The 22,099-nt window shown below is 36.2% G+C and overlaps 1 protein-coding gene across 21 annotated transcripts in view; it reads left to right on the forward strand.

Moving 5' to 3' along the window:
• The window catches only part of NRXN1 (neurexin 1), a 1,122,104-nt gene that overhangs the window by 977,112 nt on the left and 122,893 nt on the right, over window positions 1-22,099 (forward strand). For 13 of the 21 annotated variants that reach the window (XM_060170168.1, XM_060170152.1, XM_060170157.1 and 10 more), the window contains 2 exons: window positions 5,326-5,415; window positions 6,791-7,110. In XM_060170168.1, the coding sequence (XP_060026151.1) occupies window positions 5,326-5,415; window positions 6,791-7,110 (410 nt within the window). The remainder of the gene's footprint in view (window positions 1-5,325; window positions 5,416-6,790; window positions 7,111-22,099) is intronic. The other 8 variants (XM_060170162.1, XM_060170166.1, XM_060170164.1 and 5 more) reach the window with 1 other exon arrangement.

A 22,099-nucleotide genomic window follows, 5' to 3' on the forward strand; every position in this document is an offset into this window, starting at 1 on the left:
GTCATAAAAATATGATTACAATTTTATTTCCCTTTGTTTTCTGAGTACCACCATGAAATTTAACTCCAGTTCAAGGATTTGAGTTTTATTACTCCTTGCTGCTTACCTTGATTCTTTGAAATTACTCTTGTTTCCTTGAAGTCTACTGATTTATAAAAAATTAATATACTGTAGTGTGACCAAATATTATCGGTTAGATGGGAAAGTAAAAGTATCCTGAATTCAATCAAAATTGAGGGTGCTACACTTTTAAGTTTGAATTATCAGATTTTTCGTCTTATTCTCCACCTGTGGAACCTTGTTCGAAATATCCATTATGTACAGTACCTTATACCCAAATGGCCACACCAGTTAGAGCTAGAACCTATCAGTTGGTAGTAGTGTTACTAGATGGGTCCTGCTTCTTGTCAAAAATACTGAATCTTGAAACTGATATAATGTTATATATCAATTATATTTAATTTTTTTTAAATTTATTTATTAAAAAAAACTGAATCCTTCAACAATTCAAAGAAAAGTAAACCAAATTTTACATACCGTTTTATTGTTTGAAAATTACTTCAGCAGAGACATGTATGTTGCTGGTGACATTTTCAGTGGAGGTAACAATTTTAACCCACATAAAATTAACTGGAGGAAAAAGAAAGTAAATCAAAAGAAAAACCTCATTCCACTTTTATCGGGGTAAAGGAAGTATGCAACTAAATTATTATCCTTTATTCAGTGAGAAGCTCTGGCTTTATAAACCTAATTCACGTATTCAGTAGATTATCGTAGTTGATTTGCATGCTTTTTAAAAAGTTGAAACTCTACTTGGACACTTTTTATAATTCCAAAATGAATTGGTCTTTGACAAGTGGGTCATTACTGCTTTATCCTTACCTCTGATTTAGGATACTTGAAGTTGAAAATAGTTTCTCGCCTTTCATTTGATTTCAATTTTCAGGTACACTTTGCTTGTTTTTAACCTCTTCTATCTGTATAAGCCTGCAACATTTGACTGTCCAAAGAAAATCCATGTAGTGTTTCTACATCCCAGCATGCTTGGTATCAGATCCCAACACTTTCCAAAGAAAAGTAAGGGTCATCAGAAATTATATTTATCTTTGACCTTTCCCGATCAAATGGGTTGTTTTATGTCCTTTATATTGCATGTAAAGTTTTAGAAGCATATCAAAGTAAGGACAGGATTAAATAAAATGAATACAATCATGCAGAGTTATTGGATACGTTATAAATAACATATCACCATGAATTTGTTAAGGAATGAAATGCTTTTAGGGCATTTTCTTAAAATAATGTACTTCATTTATGCCTTTCCACGTGCAGCTTGTTAATGAAAATCATGAAGTAGAGGCAAAATGTGGGCTTATTCCTGGTGAACGTAAACAATCGGAGCTATTTTGTACCCAATACTAAGAGGGGTTTGGGAATCATCTGTTAGGAAGACATTGTCACTCTATTTAGATGTGCCTTTGTTTGTTGATAATGTACTTATATACAATTTTTTAAAAAATTAATTATTTATTTTTGGTTGTGTTGGGTCTTCGTTGCTGTGTGCAGACTTTCTCTAGTTGTGGCGAGCAGAGGCTACTCTTCGTTGCAGTGTGTGGGCTTCTCATTGTGGTGGCTCCTCTTGTTGCAGAGCACAGGCTCTAGGCACTTGGGCTTCAGTAGTTGTGGCACGCAGGCTCAGTAGTTGTGGCTTGTGGACTCTAGAGCTCAGGTTCAGTAGTTGTGGCACCCGGGCTTAGTTGCTCCGTGGCACGTGGGATCTTCCCGGACCAGGGCTCGAGCCCATGTCGCCTGCATTGGCAGGCAGATTCTTAACCACTGCGCCACCAGGGAAGCCCCTATATACAATTTTGTCACAAGAAAAGTCATTAGTTTTATATTCTAGTAGAAAAACAAAGGATTTGGAGAATAAAGTCAACATATAGTGAAGTAAGCGCCATCTGATTTCCTATCCATTATGCCAACTAAGAATAAAGTCTGTCCTTGGATTTCAAAATCAAATATTTCAATTAAAAAAATACTCTCGACTAGAAGACATCTGAAATCTATGGGTTATGGGATTGTATGAGCCCATTTGTGTGGGCATCTGTCTTAAAAATTAGTGTGTCTTTTTATACCTATCTCTGCTGCCCACTCTTATTTTTTTCTTGTTGTTGTTAGATCACCTCTTTGTTATTCATTGGGAATGCAGTGTAGGTTCTCTTTTTAGCTGAGTCTCAAGAATCTTCAGAAACTATTGTTGATTTAAATCATACCATATCGATCATGTTAATTGTTCTGTGAGTGCCAGTTAAAGGTATGAGGGCAAATTGTATGTCTGTATGCATGTGGGTGTATATGTATTCTTGCGTTTTTATGTACTCTTTTCAAAATCATTCAAAAGGCTTCCATTTCCTCCAGCTGTATTATTTAAGACTTTTCTCTCTACTTTCCCTACTAGTAATAACTATGTTTATCTATTTTGTGGCACAGGGCAGTTATTATTAAAAAAAATAATGAACTGATTGTACGGATGTTCAAATCAGTGATAATCATTAAAGACATAAAATTATAATTGAAATATTTGATGTTTCCTTTGGAAAGTACAAAGGGAGGCTTAGCTACATGTGATCTATCCTCTGGCACAAGTATTTGCTTTCCTGTGAATGTTTTTAGCCTGTGGAGATGAGATAATGGTGCCACAGAAGCTATCAGAATTTAAAACAAGATTTCCTTTGCTACTTCATTCTACAGATATTTCATAGGAGGTTCTCTGACAGATATTGTGCAAACACTGAGAATACAACAATAAACACTACACATAATACCTGACCTCATGGAATTTCAGAGTTCAGAGAGAAAATATTAATTGAATATGCAATTACAGGGTCAGTGCTTGTTACAAAAGAGCATGTATCAGGTGTCAGGAAAGCATATATTCAGGTGTCCTAATTTAACTTGGGGACATCAGGGAAGACCTCCTGAGGAAATAATGTTCCTGCCAAGAAGACTTCATTAATGAGTCATGTTTGGCTAAGGAAAGGTGAGGATGGGATGGGATGGGAGTGAGGAAAATCTTGCAAGTAGAGGAGAGTACAAGTGCAAAAGTCCAGAGGTAAAAAGAGGGCTTTAGAAGATTTGAAAGAATTCTCATGAGGATGGAAAGAGGAGAGCAAGACAGTGACAGCCATGAGATGGGGCAGGGGAGGTGGGAAGAGACCAGATCATGGAAGTCATCATAAGCCTCATCAGGTGGTCGAGATTTTATCCTGAAGGCAATGGGAGGGTTATAATAGACAAGCGGCCTGATAGGGTGTTGGCTGACCTGTGGAGAATGGGTGGGATTGCTGTGGAGAGGATGCAGAGATGTCTGTTATTATATTGTAGTAGTAATTGGGCAAGAGGTGATTTGCAGCCTAGATTTGGGCTGTGTCTGAGGAAATAGATCATTTCTGGTGACGGGAACACTCTAGCATGAAAAACAGCACAAGGGGCCACATAATTGTAAAGTTGTCAGGAGAGGTATAATAGTGTAAATTGGTATGAGTGTTGCTCTGCAAACAAGTCCATAGAGCAAAGGGAATGTGTTTTTGAAAGTATTTAATTTGCTTATCAAATTATGTACATAAACATGTTCATTACATAAATCACATAGAAGCCAAAATACATATTCATCAAGAATCATGCTGCCATAAGACAAGTAATACTAAATTTTAGTATATTTTTCCAAATATATTGATACATGTATACAAGCACACAAAAGAGAACGTAAAATGTACACACTTCTTGAAAACAAAGATAGGCTTGGAATTCATGCTATTTTATCCTTTTAAAAAAATTATCAATATACCAAAAATATGTTCCCATAGGATAAAATACTATAACATTTTAATAATTTCATACTACAGAGAGCTAGATATCAATGTTTTTATTAAACTATATATTTGGTTCCACTTTGGTATTTACATTTTCAATTAAATACTAATGTATGAAATATTTTCAGTCATATAAAACTTCAAAGGACAAATTGATTCGGTCTAAATGATAGTTCTTTTCTCTTTCTCTAAAAGTGTGTGACTAATATGGTGGGTTTATTGTGGTAAGTATAGTATATGAATAAAACTAGCCTAAGAAAACATTTGTTATTCTAAATCTGAGAAAAATGTATCTTTTATCTTCCCTAGTAAAATGCTCCAGTCTTTTCTTGTGGGCAGTACTACCTACCATTCACCATTTCTTTCACCTCTGAGTCCTCACGTGAGCTATTACCAAAATGTCTTAGTTCAAAACTCCACATTAGTTAATTTTCATTGAATAGAAAAGCTTCTGGCAATATACACGATTGAGTGCTGAGATGGCAGTCTAGATTCTTCCTAAGTGCTTCATAGATCAAGAAAACAGTCATCTATTTGCAAGCATTATTCAAGGTCAATTTAAATTATGTTTTTATCAGATAATTTTTGTATTCAAAGAATCAAGGCTCCCACTTAGTTTAGAGCTATGAATAGGGACCACTGTTGTGGCTTGTATTTGTTCCTGAAGTTATCATTCCTTCTTTAGAATAGTTTAATAAAAAGCAAATATTTGAGCACATAATTTTTTTCAAATGTCATACGCCTCAATCTGTCAAGTTTTAAATGAAACTGAAGGACACTCAAAGTCACTTTTGTCAAAGCCTTTTCCTATCGTAACATATTTGATGATGCAAGATGTATTCCCTTGTGATGTCCAAGTGGTTGATAAACCAATTTGTGTGGAATATACAAGAACTATTCAGACTTTGTGGTTTCCTTAAATGAGATGAATAAGAATTTCTCTTTTCTGAATAGGACATAAAGTATGCTAGGCCTATTTTAGATGCTTCAGTGTGCCGAAGATGGTATTAAGTTTGGTGTTCATAAATTACTAATCTGGAATAAGAAGAGATTGAATGTATTTTGAAAACTTAAACCTGTTTCACCCGAACATGTTTAACTAGTTAATAAGAAACATCAAAAAGACAAAACCCTGAGATCAATGTTCATTTTTTTGTAAAGCTATTATTTGCTGTTTAAATTGGTTGTTCGGGTCTGTCTATAACATAAGTTTTAATAACCTAGCTCAAATGCAGATTTCTAATTTTCAATTAACATAGGGATAATTTTGTTTGCTAAAATAAAATAAATGAATGAATGACAAGTCTGAAACATGAAATGTTCTAGGTAGAACTTTTTAAAATTCCAAATTTCAAAAAAATCATGTGGCAACTGTATAGCTCAAGCTTTAAGTATTAACTTTTAACCTTTGACCTTACAGATTTTAACCAATGAAATGTCTCTTTAAACTTTAAAGGAAACAATGATAACGAGCGCCTGGCGATTGCTAGACAGCGAATTCCATATCGACTTGGTCGAGTAGTTGATGAATGGCTACTCGACAAAGGTAAAAAACATTGATTAAAACTTCAAATAAAAAAATAATTTGAACATAACCAAGTAGTACTTCATTGTAACACTAATAAACATAAAAAATAAATTTTCCGTAAAACTAAATTAAAAACAAATTTAAAACAGTAAAATGTAGATAGTAATATTTGCATTCCTTGTATAATAATTTCTATACATTTTTAGACGTACCAGCTGTTTAATAATCTTACCCTGTTAACTTAAGGTTAAAGGGACTGTTAAATATAATCCACTAACTCAATCTATGAAGGTACTCACAGCAAGCATTAACCCAAAATGATAAATCATTTATAGATTATATTACATGTTCCAGCCTCTAAATTATTAACTAAAATATATGTAGTTCTGATATCTTCATTATGGTCCTGAAAAAAACAACAACAAAAAAACTCTTGGTTTAAACTCTAGGCATCTTAAATAGTGGGCAATATGGATTGCCAGTCAAAATGAAGTCCCTTTAACGTTTGCAACCTTCTAAGAGCATTTGGGAACAAGCCCTAATTAAAACTGAACTTAAAGTTGTGTGCATGCTTTTTATGAACAGAGAGCAATCTGCTAAAACTGGATACTCAATTTGATGATATTGGTACTGTTGTGCTGAGGATTGCTGTTTGATGGAAATGTGCCATAATTTCTCCATCGGTTTGTGTATCATTGCTGAAGCTGCTTTTTACATCTGAAGCTATATTTTTTTTCATTTTGTTTTGTTTTAATAGACTTGCTGAAAGCCAATCAGAAAAATCTTTTTGGATTTTTTTTTGTCTCTGACACGCTCAGTGTAAACTATGTGTTTCTTTTCAGTGTATTTGCCGGAAAACAGAATAATTCAAATAACAATGGACTATTGCCTTCAAAAAATACACATTTCTAAAGAAGAGCATATAGATACCTGTGGCCATTACGTGAATTATGAAATTTTTACCATAAATTTAAAATCAGATTTCAGCTGCTATAGATGAGTTTCTACCAGTGGTAATTTTAGAATGACAAATACTTGAAATATTAAATATCTCATTCTTAATTAAACAATTTAGACTTAAGAGACCAACAGTATAAGGTCTTGAGGTAAAAGGGGAAAGGAATCCACTAAAAATTAATTTATAATACATATCTTTGATTGGTCTTTTAGCAAAAGCACTACATTTATAATAAGTTGAGAATTTACAAGTATTTGCCAATGATTATGCATTTCATGGACACCTCATTTATAAGCAATGAATTATGAGTCAAATGCCTCTCTTATAGTTTATTGCTCTCATTATCCACCCCATGAAAGATCTGTTTTATCATCCTTTGTAGAATGTAGAGTTCACAGTCAACATTTTTGCATGTATGTAATATTATTTTTACAGGGCGTCAGCTCACAATCTTCAATAGCCAAGCAACCATAATAATTGGCGGGAAAGAGCAGGGCCAGCCCTTCCAGGGTCAGCTCTCTGGGCTTTACTACAATGGCTTGAAAGTTCTGAATATGGCAGCCGAAAATGATGCCAACATCGCCATAGTGGGAAATGTGAGACTGGTTGGTGAAGTGCCTTCCTCTATGACAACTGAGTCGACAGCCACTGCCATGCAGTCAGAGATGTCCACGTCAATTATGGAGACCACCACGACCCTGGCTACTAGCACAGCCAGAAGAGGAAAGCCCCCTACAAAAGAACCCATTAGCCAGGTGAGTACACAGATTTCATTTCTTCATTCTGGATCTGTGATTATGAAAGTGGACTTTTCTGCATACGTGGCTTTTCTAGAATGGGATTATTTCTGATCTCAAGCATTGTGGCTTTTTTAAGACTTGCTTAATATAATGAATTCAGTTTGAGGATGAAATGTGTATATGCTGTTGGTTTGTGGTTTGTGAACTTTTATTGATATATACTGCTTTGTGATGGTTTGTATGTGGTTAGTTGATGGTCTTGATTCAGTAACCTTGGTCTAGCCCAAGCTGAGGGGATTGTCTACTAATTACACAGGTCTTTCACTTTTTAAGTTAAATGAACGAGTCAAATAGTGAAGTATCTGAAAGGCCTTGTTCAAGCTCAGCACTTCATCAAAATAAAATAAAAGCAAATTGGAACATCTTAAAAAAGAAATTGCCTATAGCACTTCTATTGTATTTTGAAGTCTGAAAATTTTGAATTGGTAGGCATGTGGCTCTCATCGTGAACGATAAGTCTACTATTTTACTGTTTATGGGAAAAACACACTGTTAGTTTATCTGAGGACAAAGACCCAAAATATGGTACTTAAAAACTGTCTTGGGGGCTTCCCTAGTGGCGCAGTGGTTGAGAGTCCGCCTGCTGATGCAGGGGACACGGGTTCCTGCCCCGGTCTGGGAAGATCCCACATACCGCGGAGCGGCTGGGCCCGTGAGCCATGGCCGCTGAGCCTGCGCGTCCGGATCCTGTGCTCCGCAACGGGAGAGGCCACAACAGTGAGAGGCCCGCCTACCGCAAAAAAAAAAAAAAAAAAAAAAACTGTCTTGGGCCAACATATTTCATACATTATATAGCTAACTGCCCTCACCCATATTTAACTTCAATGAGCTTATTTTTCAATCTTATGTCTAAAATTTTTGAAAAACAAGTTTTAAATGTCACACTTGTACAAGTAGGAAGTATATTTATTCCATCAAGATATACTTACTGATTGCCTACTGTGTGTCAGGCACTGGCTTAAGTATTGGCATTACATCAATGAAGAAGAGAAAAAAAAACACCTGCCTCAGAGCTTACATTTCATAAAGGCTTTTAGAATGCTGTTGAAATTCTATTAAATTCTATTAGATCTCTGTTGACATTTATAGCCTTTGTACATATTCTGTTGTTAATGCTTTCAGAATTATGTGTTCTTCTTGGCCCAAACTTGACTGTTTGCTTTTGTTTTGTTTTTGGTAGTTAGTGAATGTCTCTAGTAGGTGCCATGTAAAGCTTTCCAAAGATATGATTCTTACTTTTCTAGAAAACCACGTACTAAAGAAGCAAGAATGACACCAATTATTTTTTAAATTGCTTTTATTTCAAATGTTTGAAATAGATCATGTGTCACATTTAGAAAGAGAGTTAAAGAAGATGAATTCTGTTCAGATCAGCACCCTATCTACTAATTAACATATGTTTACCAGAGAAAGAAGAAAATAGATTCTGATTTTTACTTTGAGTAGGAAGGAGTGGGAGGAACAGAATAGAGAAAGAGAAAATGTCCTAGAAGAAGAGAGATGACCAAAAAGTTGTAAAGTCTGTAAATTTATAAATGTAGTATTTCATATTATACACCTATATGCATCACTTTTTTCTTTCTTCTCTCTCCTTTTTTAAAATTTGCATTTGGCCACAAAGTAAAAGGGGCTGTCTCACAGGGTGTTCATCAATATGTATTTACCGATCACACTACATGTGCCATACACTGTTCTAGGCGCTGGGGATACATTAGGAACACCAAACAAAAAGCCCCTCCCTTATGAAATAGACATTTTAATAAGAATGTGTGCTTAGAGTAAAATCATTTTGTTGATTTTCTGTGTCTTGTTTGGGTTTATAAGATTGTTAATAATTGCACTTAGCCTCTTGGATAAAGACTTGTGTCTTTAGACAGATTTGTGCATGCCCAACAGCTCCGTTTGATATTCTTTTCTAATACTTCACTAATGATTTGTTATTGTGTTTATTGGTTTATGGTTTATTTAACGATAAGCAGGTTATTAAGGCAAATCTGATATAGGAAAATGAAACACAGAGCTATGATAGACTATTTCCTTTATGTAAAATAATTCATAAGAGGACATTCTAGGACATTCGGAAATAGAAATGTTCTTGTGAATAAAATTTGAAATGATCAGATTTTTTTCTTAGTAGTCTTGTTTCATCGTTAATGAAATCACAGCCGCTTAAGTTACTAGGTAAACCAGATGTATCCCAAAATAAGGAAAGAATTATCAGCCTTACTTTGATGTTTTTTATCAATTAGTACTCGCTATGTATTAAGAAATTGTTTTTTAAGTAAACATTTGTAAAATAGCTATTTCATTTGCAAGTTAAACACCTAGAAATGAAGAAATTAAAAATTTATGCATTTTATAATATTAACTAATGTGAAAGGAAAACAGTTAACTGCCCATTAATTGCCAATGAAAAGAGTCTCTTTTATTGTAAGCTATAACATGTTTACAGATAGCAGTGGTTTATGGAAGTAAATGATCTGATCAATTAATAATTACTTGGTTCATTTGAGGAGGTATTGACTTAAATAAAAGATTACTAGGTTCATTAAAAAATACGTATTTTAAATCTTTAGATTTTTAACAGACCAATAACAGCAATTAAATAATTTGGATTAATATACTACAAATATTCAACAACAGTGTTTAAAATTGTACTAAAAGTTTTTAAAACTCTCTCTTGGGGCTTCCCTGGTGGCGCAGTGGCTGAGAGTCCGCCTGCTGATGCAGGGGACACGGGTTCGTGCCCCCGTCCGGGAAGATCCCACATGCGGCAGAGTGGCTAGGCCCGTGAGCCATGGCCGCTGAGCCTGCGCGTCCAGAGCCTGTGCTCAGCAACGGGAGAGGCCACAACAGTGAGAGGCCTGTGTACAGCAAAAAAAAAAAAAATTCTCTCTTAAAAGGATATGTTTGTGATTACAGGTAATAAGATGTGAATGTATGGGGGAAAAACTACTAGGGAAGAAAGCAAATTATTTATTTTTGACTAACAGAATAATTTGTTGTAAATTTACTTTACTTCACAGTTGATTTTTATCTTGCCCTCCAGCTACAAAGAGATTACTGATATATGTAGAATTTAAATGTTTGTTAGAATTGTCAGTCTTGACATTTAAATATGCAAGTGATTTGTAATGCTAATTCTAAGACTGTAACCTTTGACCTGCCTACTTTCATCAACTGCCTTACCAAATTGTGTACCAGGGAGGTCATTTTATTTTTCAAAAGCCACACTGGACTGTTTTCTCAATCAAGGTGCATTTTCCTCAGCAATAGCTACAATGGCAGTGTACTTTAGGGTGATTGCATGTTTCCGAACTATGGAAACAGATTTTTGGTCAAGCAGAATTAAATTTTGGCTTCATTTCAGATAGATGAGATGAGGTTTGTTCAGCCATCCTGCAGGGCAAGTAGTAGGGGAGAATTTTCAGTTTTCACAGAGTCAGAGAATATAAAAGAGTATTCACAAAATGTCATCCCATAAGATCCTGTTTATATTCCTACTTAGAAGTAAATATGCTTTAAAAAGAAAAAAAAAGGTTTTCTTCTCTGAATGATGATCAATTTTAAGACTGATGTGTACTTTAGGAAGATATGATCTATGTCATGAAATAATGAGGACATTTACCAACCTTTCTTATGAAATGACTTGAAAAAATGTGAATGTAAAAATATTAATAGTACTTTTTATATGGATTATATAAAGTTGATAAAAATTTGTTTTACTTATGATATCTAATATCAACATGTTTCCATAAGACCCACTCATCCTAAAAAAGAGAAACTTTCTATAAGGCTAATCTCAGAAAGTGAATATTTGCAAATAATTCACAGTATTAAGTTCTTCAGGATGCTGAGAGCTTCTTGGGATTTTTGATGGCTGAGTGTTCCCCCTTCTTCTGAATAATTTGCCAACGTCTTACAATGTACTTGTAGATTTACTTAAATGAGTAAAAGTACGCCAACATGCAAAGGGCAATGTTCATTCCCTTTGGTTGCCGGTTTGTAAAGAAAGGAAATTATTTCTTTTCAGATCAAGATTGTGGAATTTCTTTTGGTCTACGCTTTGTATCACATTTTGTGATATTGTGGTTCTTTCCTTCAAGAATATTTTACAAGTTATTTACATACCGTAGACAACATGGTTCCATAGTAATGCCTTTTGCCTAGAGGAGGTATGGTAAAACAGAAAGATCACAGCGGATCAGGAGACCCGTTTCCAATTTCAACACAACCACCTACCTTTTCTGTGTAACTTGGACAGGTGGGTTAACCTCGCTGCACTTTGGCCTTGCGCTCTCTCTAAAATAAGCGGGTTTAGGAATCTCTTGAATTGTACTCAGCTCTAAAACTTCACTGACTCTAGTGATGATACTCTTAATTAGGTCTTCTGATGCTTATTTAATAAAGCATAGATTTCACCCTTGACTTTTACACAGTGTGGCATGCATCTCAGTTGGCCTGTATAGTCCTCTTGTGTACCTGGTGTACCGATGTAATTATTAATAGTATCCTTTTCTGACTCTCAAAAGCATCCCATTTTCGTCTGTAAATTATATTCCATTCTACTTTTACAGCATATATAAAATCTATCTTTGCAAGAAAATCATACTTCATAAGAATAATAAATAGAGAAGCCCTGTCCTTTCATTCAGAGCAGAAGCTGATTCTGGTATCCTTACTTGGTTTCAAGAATCCATAGCCTTTTTCATCTTCTTTTCATCTCATTTCAAAAATCTTTTCATCTCATTTCAAAAGTCTTGAGAAGGGGGCTTCCCTGGTGGCGCAGTGGTTGAGAGTCCGCCTGCCGATGCAGGGGACACGGGTTCGTGCCCCGGTCCGGGAAGATCCCGCATGCCGCGGGGTGGCTGGGCCCGTGAGCCATGGCCGCTGAGCCTGCACGTCCAGAGCCTGTGCTCCGCAACGGGAGAGGCCACAACAGTGAGAGGCCCGCGTACCAAAAAAAAAAAAAAAAAAATCTTGAGAAGGGAGACAGAATAAGGCTTTGAGAGATTCTGGTTTTCGACTGGAGGGACTATAGTTTGCAACTCTTAGTAAGAAATTAAATTGTAGACTGGGGCAGAATCAGTAAATATAAATGAAATGTATTGGAACAATCTAGTTAGGCTTATTTCAGAGTGGAGGTAGCAAACCTACTCAAGAAAAGGAACTATTGAGGATTTAAAACATTGGTAGGTGGTCAGGACGTGTATCTTCATTTCCTACTGAAGTCATTGGCATTTGATTCCTATGGAATGTTCCAAAAAGAATCCCAATTAGGATTCAAGCAAAGAAAGAGTGTTTGAATGTGTCACACACTGCTATTGCTTCCTGGTGGCTTTGGAGATACTCATAAAAAATTAATACTATTTGTTTGAAAAATGTAAGCAGAGTGCACACATATTTCCATGAAAAATATCTAAAACTAACAAATAACGTATTGTAACTTCAAAGAACAAAATTTTATTTTTTTATTAAAAGTATTAATTAACCTTAGCTGTGGCTTCATTATTAAAAAAAACTGCATTACTTATAATTATGTGTGTTCCTGATAACTACTCTGCATTTTAAAGTACTAGTGACATGAATAATTAGTTTTATTTTCCCTAGTCCAATCATTCTGCTCAGTTCACTTAAACTAATGTACATTTCTACTGCAAATTTTAGTGCATACTGAAAAGAAAAACACTTGGGTGTAGATTTGAAAATATATACAAAGGCATATTCTTCTGAAACTAAGAAGAATGGTGCTGGCTAAGAAAAGTGCAGCTCATTGTAATTTTAAATGTAGGTAAGCACTTCAGTTTAGAAGGTGTTTTTCCCCTCGTTGTGGGTAAGCAAAAGTTCTAGGATATATACATTTTAGAGTTTATTTTAAGAATTATTGTGTTCAGTGCATATTCTTTAGGGTCTGGAGGTTTCACTGGATGAAAAGGTGCTCTCGGTGGATGCAACCTTGGTTTTGAGACATCTTTGGACAAGGCTAGTTCTAGACAAAAGTAGCCATCCATCCACCCATCCATCCATTTATTCACTTAACGTATGTTTGCTGAGCACTTACTATATACCAGGCAATGTTCTAGTCACCGGAAATACAGCATTGAATAAAATCAGATTTTTCTGTACAAAGCTCATATTCTAGTTAGGGGAGATGAACAATAAACCTTAAAACAGCATACATGGGATGTCAAGTGCTACAGGAATAAAGCAGAGAGGAGAGGGGATGCTTGTGCGTTGGGGCTGCGGGGGAAGCATAAGACGGGAATCTTTTCTGAATAGATATGGAAAGGTTATTAGTGATATGGCATCAATTATGAAAGAACATTGGGGGTGGGGTGGGGGCGGGAACTCTGCATGCCCTGCCCTGTATGGTCCTAAGGACACAAGACACTAACTAATAAGTGTCTTGTTAATTAAATCAGAAGAGTAATCAAATTCTAGGGATGTACGTGAATGAGGAAGAAATGAAGACTCAGAAAGTACAGCTTGGTATTATTCTTGTTATTTTACACATGAGAAAAATTGAGGCAGAGAGAAACTAAGTAACTTCCCCAAGGCTATGCAGCCAGCTTCTTTTCAGAGTACGTTGGGGTGATCTGGTCCTCTGCCCTTAAATAGGTCCTCTGTCCAGAATCTCATCACTTCCTGCCTTCTCATATTCTAAACTAGCTCAAACTTCTCATATCCTCATATTCTAAACTAGCTCAAATGATCTCCACCCAGGTGTCAGGCTGCTCTTTCAAAAATGCAGATATGGCCTTAATACATCCAGGTATTTAGGACAAAGAGCAGATTCCTTGGATGGTTGTCAGGGTCCATTGTTCACAGCTGGCCTCCTGTCTGCCTCACTAGAAGTTTTATCTCCACTCCTCCACACTCTTTTCCCCGATCCTGTTGAACTACTAACAGAAACCTCTAGAGGTCACGCTTTTTCACACCTCTCTGTCCTCTGCCTGGAAAGCCCTTTCCTTTTTTCACCTACCTATTTCCCTCCTTCATACTCCTGCCAGTCTCTCTCAGTCTGATTCTGCCTTCTGAGAGCTGACAGTCTGAAGAAGCACCACTGGCAAGGGCTGTTAGGGGGCAGTATTGCACAGGGGTCAAGGGCAAGACTCCAGGGGCCTGAATGCCTACTTAAATGTCAGCCTTGGGCTTCCCTGGTGGCGCACTGGTTGAGAGTCTGCCTGCTGATGCAAGGGATACGGGTTCGTGCCCCAGTCCGGGAAGATCCCACATGCCGCGGAGCAGCTGGGCCCGTTAGCCATGGCCACTGAGCCTGCGCGTCCAGAGCCTGTGCTCTGCAACGGGAGAGGCCACAACAGTGAGAGACCTGCGTACCGCAAAAAAAAAAAAAAAAAAAAAAAAAAATCTTAGCCTTACTTTCCCTACATACTGGCTATGTGCCCTAGGCAAGTTAGCCTCTCAATACCTCTGTTTCCCATCTATAAAATGGGGATGCTGGTTTCATAAGCTTATTGTGAGGATTAAATGAGTCAGTATAGTATGTGAACTATACACAATTACTGCTATTTGACAATTTGTATTCCCAAAAAAAGAAAATGTCTTATGGTTCACCCTAAAATACAGAGAAGTAGAAAAATGTCTGACCCATGTAACCATTATACAAATGATAGTTACGTTTGAAAAGCATTCCTCAAGTACACTGTATAAATTAAAGCATCTTTCTTACCTTTAAAGATATTTTCTCTGCCCTTGAAAACAGCTCTGAATGGATGTTTCTAAATCAGAACTCAAATGGTGTGGTATGTACTGTGCTGAATTCTCTGTTGAACGTGTTTTCCACAAGGAGGCAGCACCATTCCCCTAGAACAAGGATGTGGGAAGGGGTGGGAGGCAGGAAATGATTCAGGGGGAGAGTTGTCACTGGCATTTAGTGGGAGAGGACCGTGGACCCTAAATATACTGCATAATGAAGAATTCTGCTATCCACTGTTAGTGGGTAGTGAAGAACTATCCGCTATTTTACTCACCTCCACCCACCATCACCACCATCACCACCACCAACACCACAATCTCAAATCACTGTTGACGGAGCAGCCCAGAAATTTCATATACCTATTTCCCAGCTGTTCTCAGACAGAAGCTCATTCATAGTATGACACTGAATAGTGCAAATATGACTTCTATCACTATCCTCAATAACGTGTCTTGATTAAGGAGCTTAAAAGTCACGATATACTCCTTTTTCAACTTGGAAATGAAAAACTTCAAGTACTTCCAGCTGTGAGTTAGACCAAGTTGGGTTTATGATTCTTGATACAATTTCTTTTGATATCATTTTTATTACCATGGGGGAAATAGAATGACTTAAAACTCTGTATCTAATTAATATGTGGCAGTAATTTCAGTGAGCATTTTCTCAGAAAGAACTGGTGAGGTTGGCTCCCTTTCTGATATTTCAAGTTTCAGTTGTAGGACAAAGGAATATCTTTTTATTATTAACAATGCTTTTTCTTCTTTCATGATATATGTTAAACAGTAAGTATTGTTCAATAAACTAGTATCAAGATTAAATTTAAATCTCTATGATTTTTTTTTATTGAAGTAGAGTTGATTTACAATGTTGTGTTAGTTTCAGGTGTACAGAAAAGTGACTACATATATGTATATATATGTATGTAGGTAGGTATATATATATGCTTTTTCAGATTTTTTTCCATTATAGGTTATTACAAGATATTGAATATAGTTACCTGTGCTATACAGTAGGTCCTTGTTGTTTATTTGTTTATCTATTTTATATATAGTGTGTGTATCTGTTAATCCTCAACTTCTAATTTATGCTTCCCCCTCCGTTTCCCCTTTGGTAACCATAATTTTGTTTTCTATGTCTGTGAGTCTATTTCTGTTTTGTATAAGTCCATTTGTATCCTTTTTTAAATAGATTCCACACATAAGTGGTATCATATGATATTTGTCTTTCTCTGTCTGACTTACGTCACTTAGTATAATAATCCCTAGGTCCACCCATGTGATTGCAGATGGCATTATTTCATTCTTTTTCATGACTGAGTAATATTCCACTGTATATATGTATACCGCATTTTCTTTGTCCATTCATCTGTCAGTGGACATTTAGGTTGCTTCCATGTCTTGGCTATTATAAATAGTGCCACTGTGAACATTGGGGTGCATGTGTCTTTTCGAATTAGAGTTTTCATGTTTTCCTGATATATGACCAGAAGTGGGATTGCTGGATCATATGGTAACTCTATTTTTAGTTTTTAAAGGAACCTCCATACTGTTTTCCATAGTATCTGCACCAATTTACATTCCCACCAACAGTATAAGAGGGTTCCCTTTTCTCCACACCCTCTCCAGGATTTGTTATCTGTAGATTTTTTAATGATGTACTTTCTGACCAGTGTGAGGTGATACCTCATTGTAGTTTTGATTTGCATTTCTCTAATAATTAGCCATGTTGAGCATCTTTTCATGTGCCTGTTGGCCATCCGTATGTCTTCTTTGGAGAAATGTTTATTTAGGCCTTCTGCCTGGTTTTTGATTGTTTTTTTAATATGGAGCTGTATGAGCTGTTTGTATATTTCGGAAATTAATCCCTTGTTGGTCACCTCATTTGCAAATGTCTTCTCCCATTCTGTAGGTTGTCTTTTCCTTTTGTTTATGGTTTCCTTTGCTGTGCAAAAGCTCTTAAGTTTAATTAGGTCCCATTTGTTTACTTTTGCTTTTATTTCCATTACTCTAGGAGATGGATCCAAAAACGTATTGATGTGATTTATGTCATAGAGTGTTCTGCCTATGTTTTCCTCTAAGAGTTTTAACTTTTAAGTCTGGCCTTACCTTTAGGTCTCTAATCCATTTTGAGTTTATTTTTGTGTATGGTGTTAGGAAGTGTTCTAATTTCATTCTTTTACCTGTAGCTGTCCAGTTTTCCCAGCACCACTTATTGAAGAGATTCCCCTTCCTCCATTGAATATTCTTGCCTCCTTTGTCATAGATTACTTGACCATAAGTGCATGGGTTAATTTCTGGGCTTTCTATCCTGTTCCATTGATCTATGTGTCTCTTTTTCTGCCAGTACCATACTGTTTTGATGACTCTAGCATTGTAATACAGTCTGAAGTCAGGGTGTGTGATTCCTCCAGCTCCATTCTTCTTTCTCAAGATTGTTTTGGCTATTTGGGGTCTTTTGTGTTTCCATACAAATTTAAATTTTTTTGTTCTAGTTCTGTGAAAAAATGCCATGGGTAATTTGGTAGGGGCAGCACTGAATCTGTAGATTGCCTTCGGTAGTAGATGATTTCTTAAATTTTTATTATTTAGTGCCTATATTAGGTTTTCTTATCAGTTAGCATCACTGAAAAGTTCCCCAACAAGGAAAATATATTAACATCGTTAGGCTGGAACCTCAAGAGGAGATCTAGTTAATTCATCTGCCCCTATACAGCACTAACCAAACAGTTTTCACTGTCTTCTCATCATCACTGTTCTCTTTATGTAGGCTCTCAAGCAGACAAATAACACCAGTGTTAACCAATAGTTTCTCCGTTAGCATAGTAAATGATAATTAAAACAAATGAAAACATAGCAGTGTATATTTGTTTTTATTAACTTACTTATTTTCAGCCATGATGTATGTTACCTATAAATCTGCAATACTTTTATTTAAAATTATGAATTAGCAAATATCTCTTGTGTACCTAACATATAAAATGCACTTTGCAAGGTATTGAATTCCTGAGGATGAGTGTGAGGTACCTAGAGATACAGAGTTGTACAACAAGAACCAACCATTTCTCAGGTATGTAGAGACTCCATACATGAAATGTAAAGTGCCCTAAATCAACAACAGTAAAGTTTTTGTACATCACAGATGTACAGTCTGTTATTAACAGCATCACTGGCACAATTGAAACTCTGAAACAAATTGAAAGGACGGAAGATATTTTAGTCTTTTTTTTAATAGCAAGTGATTTGAAGCAACACCCTTTTATTACTTAACATGTCCTGAGTGTTGGCAACGTGCTAGACACTACTCTGAGTCTGAAATTACCCACATTCTGTGGAAAACTTTTTCTAAAATAAAGGTTATCATCTGTCTATAGGTTTGATAGGGTAGCTGGTGGCGCAGGCCCCTTTTGTCCTCTTTTAAGATTTTCCTAGTCAAGAGGGATGTGGAGGCTCCCCTGAAAGGCATGTGGGGGAGCCGAATCACCTCCGTCCCTCCATGGAATAAATACTGTGCTGTTGAGGAAGCCTGGATGCTGCTGGTTATGTGTGTGAACTCAGTGTTGGACTCTTGTATGGAGTAAAACATGAGCCAGTAATAAAGGGAACTTGAAAATCACGTTCATCGTGGTGACAGATTCTTTGTATCAGCTGAATTTACATGAGCAAACATCGTAGTATAGCATCTGGCACAAAGTAGGTGGTCATTGCTTCCTTCCTTAGCATCCTCGTTTCCATTCTGCCACCACGCTTCTTCCTTCTCTCTGTTTGCTCCTTTTTTTCCTTTCTTCCTTCCGTGTGTACCAGACCCGGTTCTAGGCATCGCAGATTCAAAGAAGATGACGCAAATCTCAAATACGAGAAATGGGCCTGAATCTGATCAACACCATCCAAGGACTATGTAACAAATATATTCAACTATAGATTCCCTGAGATACTGGCAGGTAACCACATGAGGAGTCTCTATCTGCTGTACCATGTTAAGCCAGCTCTTACGAGATCTTCACTAAATGTAACCCAGCATGAAAAATTCAGCAGGAAAACTTTGGACCTGGAACTCTTGAGGGAAGCTTATTTTCATATTTTCTACACCTCTTAGCTTACCTCTACGGTAACTATCCCTGAATGTGTATCAAAAGATTGTGTGTACAGCTAGATTACAGTGTAAGTACTTGTGTCCACAGGTCCAAAGAGAGTATCAGTTTCTTTCAAAAGAAAATAGAAAATATTCACATTCCACTAAAGGGAGTTTCTCTTGTTCTAATGCCCATATTTCAGAAGTAAAAAGGATTCGTCAAGATTCTCTCACATTTTGTGGTGAATTTCCTGTATCTGACCTTTCCCTGCACAGCATCAACTGGCCATTAGTAATAATTCTAGACAGAGTCAACATGGTGATCCATAACAACAGATGGAAAATAAGACATCACAAGGCAGCCAAATGACCCACTTATTCTGTTATGATCTGATGGCTTTCTACTATCCAAAGTAAGCATTTTCATTATAGTTTTAGATAGAGGTTTAATTATATTTATGACTGAAGTTGTCTGTGGTTTATTTCATTGCCTCATTGTCTTATATACTCTTGTCATTGTGACTTTGCATTCCACATTATTTGGAAACTTGATTCAGAAAAGGGAAAAAAAAAAGAGCATGTTACTTAAAGTGCCCAATCTGAAATTTATCATTGGTACGCTAGCAGTAGTAAACAAAATACAACCTCCCATTTTCAGTCTTTGCAGTGTTACTCCCTCTGCCAGCAATGTCCCTGTTTCCTTCTTTTTTCCTGTGCTGCAACTGTACCTGTGGTCTTACTCACAGTAATTGACTCTACCTTTGTAAAGTTCTAAAGCTTTGCTAATGTTAATGGTATGAGATGATTTTAGACCTTGCATTTCACTTGAAGCTTTCCGGAACAAGCCTAAGCAGGATGCATTTCTTGTTTTCATAACACTTTGGAAAAACAGGTAAATATATATTCAGATAAGTAGACATACAGATAGTTATTTATCTATCAGAGCCTTTAACTTTTATTTCATTTTCCTTTTTGACAAGCACCTGAAAGTCCAAACCTATGCCCTATTCACCTGTGCGGGCTCAGCATCTAAGGTGCTTGTGCAAAATGGACACTTAGTAAATAGTTTTTGCATAAATAAATTATGAACACCCAAAGTGCATATCCCAACGCTGAGATAAGTACGGAGTGCTGCCTAGTGGTAAATTTTCCCGGACTGATCAATAGTTGCAGAGAATAAAGATGGTACATGTAAGAAGGGAACAACAGAATTATTCCTTCATATGCAGGGTAAATACGGAGTTTTAAAACAAAGGGTGATGTCGTTTTTAAGTATATGCAGTCTTACTTAATAGAAAGGCAGGAATAGGATATATAGGAGGCAAATTCTCATTTCAGTTTGTGTTACCAACATTCACTTAAGTTCAGGAAGGATAGTCCAGTAGTTGTCCCTAAGGTGGAAAAGACAAGGGTACAAAGCAGTATAATTTTGACTGACAGGTTACAGTTTAGTGGGTGTAACATGCTTTTCCAGAGGTTAAATACCGTCTCATCAGTTTGGGGTTATGGTGGTTTACCTAGGTGGGGAAGGGGCAGTGTTGATGGTCCCCCCTTTAGAGGAATATTTTATCCCTGGCATAGTTTAGAATTGCTGATGCACTGTAAAAAAAAAAAACAAAAGCAGGCTGACTTGTAGTAAGATTTAGTATTGCTTTTAAACTATCTACAGTAAAGCACCCCCTGTTGTCTGCCCCAAAAGCTGACCTCCCCACAGTCAGATTGTTAACAGTCACTTCAGAATTGCGTGTAGTATTTGGACCATTTTGAAGAGGCAGGAACTCACATTTTCAAACCATTTTTCCGATTTTTTTATATCTCCAGCTAATTTTGACAAGCTGAATAAACAGGTAAAAATAGGAAACCAACGAGGAAGCCTTGAACTGTGAGACCCATTACAGACCCACTTTTGCACCAGAGACTCGACAAGGCTTCAAGAAAAGCTGGGCATAGGCTTGATATTTAGACATTGACTATTGCTGGAAAACAGAACTGGGGAAAGTGTATAATGTTCTGGAAAGATAGTCACTGCTGAATTTAAGCATGTAAAAACTGATATTTTCACTGGCAATTTCAAACGAGAACTGAGTACAAAGAACTAGAGAATTAAACGAAGAGATTAGAGGGACATGCTGGCATAACACTAATTGGACACAAAGACTTAAATGAAGTTTGGGGAGTGGAGTGAATTCCTGATGATAGACAAATCTAGACAAAGCCTAGGAAATTTCAAAGGAATTTATTCTTGCTGTGTGGGTTATTTGAAAACTACAATATATTTAAATGGGTGGTACCTCAAATTGCAAGTAATAACATTAATTATAACCTGCTCTTTTACCCTAGTTCTGAGGCTAATAACAGGATGCTGGCAAAATTTACTTTTATGCTTTGCTGAATGTATGCAAAACAAGTGGGAATCATTGTTAAATTATTTTCATTAAGCTATCACATGCACATGAAAACAAATCAATATGATTTAGAAGATGATATATGTGTAAACAGTAGCAACCTTACTACCCCTAGTCTTACTTCCCCGAGATGATACCTTTTCACAATTCTTTTGGTAATTATTTCCATATCTCTAAATAATATGCTTACATTTCCAATTTTTTATCCCTTTTATATAATATTTATGCAATCTCCAGAAAGAAAACTGAAGATGAGTTCCTGGCCTTAATCCCTTCATTTTCCTTTTCTTCTTTTCCTCTGAATTTTGTTCATATATTAGTTATTTTTGTCACTTTAAATAGTATATTTATATCTCTAATCCATAACAACAGATGGAAAATAAGACATCACAAGGCAGCCAAATGACCCACTTATTCTGTTACGAACTGATGGCTTTCTTCATTGATGAACAGTGCATTATGAGGTCAGAAATATAAGACCATTTCTAAGATTCCATTTAAGATAAGATATTAGAGAGAATGAAGGCTATTTATGAATGAAGGCTTATATCTCTATTTCTCATTCCATTAATATACAACAGTATCTCTTGAGTATCCGCATTAGTAAGGTAAATATATTGTACACCTACCTGTTCCTCTAGCTTCCCTAGATCTCACCATCTCATTATATTTCCAGAGATTTTAACATACTGTTTGGCAACCACAACTACATCTTCCATATTTTATCTATGAGGAGTATAAAGTGGAAAAGCAA

This window comes from Lagenorhynchus albirostris, chromosome 13 (genome assembly GCF_949774975.1).
Source record: "Lagenorhynchus albirostris chromosome 13, mLagAlb1.1, whole genome shotgun sequence".
Lineage (NCBI taxonomy): Eukaryota > Metazoa > Chordata > Mammalia > Artiodactyla > Delphinidae > Lagenorhynchus > Lagenorhynchus albirostris.